Source organism: Macaca mulatta, chromosome 14 (assembly GCF_049350105.2).
Source record: "Macaca mulatta isolate MMU2019108-1 chromosome 14, T2T-MMU8v2.0, whole genome shotgun sequence".
NCBI lineage: Eukaryota > Metazoa > Chordata > Mammalia > Primates > Cercopithecidae > Macaca > Macaca mulatta.
In genome coordinates, this window is record NC_133419.1 from 59,657,998 (window position 1) to 59,660,223 (window position 2,226).

The 2,226-nt window shown below is 41.0% G+C and overlaps 1 protein-coding gene across 1 annotated transcript; it reads right to left on the reverse strand.

Annotated features, from left to right (window-relative positions):
* Positions 1 to 623: 623 nt before the first annotated feature.
* Positions 624 to 1,589, reverse strand: OR56B4 (olfactory receptor family 56 subfamily B member 4). Its single transcript, XM_015114996.2, is given in 1 exon segment — positions 624 to 1,589. A coding segment is annotated over 1 exon segment (966 nt).
* Positions 1,590 to 2,226: the final 637 nt, after the last annotated feature.

Below are 2,226 nucleotides of genomic sequence, written 5' to 3' on the forward strand. Positions count from 1 at the left end.
TAATGCAAATTAACTCAAGAGTTGGTAAAGAGTTTGTGAAGTCACAAAATAATTCCTGTCAAATTCTTGATTTACATCTATATAAGTAGTTCCACTAGAATGAGTCCTTCTGGAGGATTTAAAATATACTCTCTTTACCATTAGAGAAAAAAACTTTGGCCAACTTTAAAACAGAATTTTCTTTTATTAAAGAGAAGTAATATGTAATTTCACCTTGTTTATCTTAATTTGCATTTAAAAAATTAGTAGTGAGGTTAAATAGAAAGAAAGAGTTAAGAGACGGAACACTGAAGGCTGATTGCTTCAGTTGAAATCTTACTCTGCAACTTCCTTCCTCTGTGACCTTGGGCAAGTTTCCCAACTCAGTTTCCCTATCCACAAAGTGTATAAATAGCAATTGTGCTTGCATCATAGAGTTGTTACAGGATTAAAAAAGTTAATACATGTGAAATGATTAGAGCAATGCCTTGAACATGCTATGTTCTATACAAAATAGATTAATTAAGATGAATCGATATTCCTAGCAATTGGGAGAGATGGAATTTTAAACAAGGTGTGTTGGACTCCAAAGACTGTGCTCTTTCTTCAGCATTGCATATAATATTCTGCTATTTAAAGTTAGCTCACTTCCTGGACACATGCTCGCCCAAACCAAGCAGCTTCTGTAAGCCCACTCTCAGCTCCTGAGTCCTAAGGGCATATACCATGGGGTTAAGGGCTGGGGGAATGATAATATGCAGCACATTGAGGAGAATAGGGATGAGGGGAACCCTTCTTCCTTCTAGGTGAGTGACAGATACTACAATAATAGCTGTGTAGAAAAAGAGAATGAGGATAAGGTGGGAGCTGCAGGTATTCAGGGCCTTAGATGTTGCTTTAGCAGAGTTCAGCTTCAGCACTGAGCGAATAATCAAAGAATAGGAAGCGAAGACCAGACCCATGTCACTCCCAACCACAACCCAGACCAAGGCCAGCTGGTAAAACCTGTTGATGGTGGTGTCATCACAGGCCAGACTTGTGACCCCCAAGTTAGAGCACAGGCAGTGATCAATCTCATTCCTGGAGCAGTAGTATCGCTGGGCAGCCAATACTGGCACTGGGATGGTCAACAGGCCATTCCTGAGCACTACTGACAGTGTGGCTTTGACGACAAAAGCTTCAGTAACTATGGAAGTGTACTGAAGGGGATAACAACTGGTCATATATCTATCCACTGCCATGCAAAAGAAGATGCCTGACTCCATGCACATGAAAGAGTGGATGGCATAGATCTGAGCAAAACACTCATGGAGGCTGATGGCCTTGGCATCAAATCAGAAGATGGCCAGGATCTTGGGCATGATGGTGGTGGCCAGGCCAATGTCCACCACTGCCAGTATGCCCAGCAAATGGTACATGGGTTCATGTAGCATGGTCTCATGTTGAATGGTGATTATGATGAGGAGATTGGCACCAAGAGCTAAGAAGTAGAGCAGAGCCAGGGGAAGAGAGAGCCAGTGCTGCCACTCATGAATGCCTGGGAACTCCATCAGAATGAACTCAGACACTTGAAACCCTGAGCTATTGGCTATACTTAGGCCAATATTCATATCATGAGATATTTTGTTCTCAGCATCTGCCTATGGATTAAGGGGAAACAGAATAAGACTGTGGTTAGCTCAACTGAGGGCCAAAACTTCTGTAGAGAAATAAGGCTTACCCACAATAACTCAGTCATTTTTAACATCGTGCATTCTCTACACTCTTGAGACCCTAAGAAACAGTTCAGATAAGAACAGATGGGCCAAAATAGATGCTAAGATAAAAATTTTAGTAGAATATTGACTAGAATAAAAGTGAAAGTTTTCTAGCTTTATTTTCCTGAAATTCTGGGAGGTGGGGAATAAGGATAGAAAGTATGAGACATGTACATTATAAAGAACCTGATTTTCAGCAGGTAAAGTTAGAGGGCAGAGGTGTCGTCTCCATTCTTGGGAACCGTTAGGAATAAGTAGCCATAGTGGAAACCCTGACCATGCCTTTCTTTTAAACAATGCCTGTGGCTGGCAAACGGTATCTGCAGCAAACCCTCTCATTTAATCTTCGCCATAGAGGTATTGTTATTTGCATATGAGGAAATAGGTTGAATGAGTTGTCTAGATAAGAATCATATGTTGAAAACACTAGCGACTAATCTATAGAAAAAATTTTAGTCTTTTGCATTTATTTCCAGCACTCCCTGCGTCA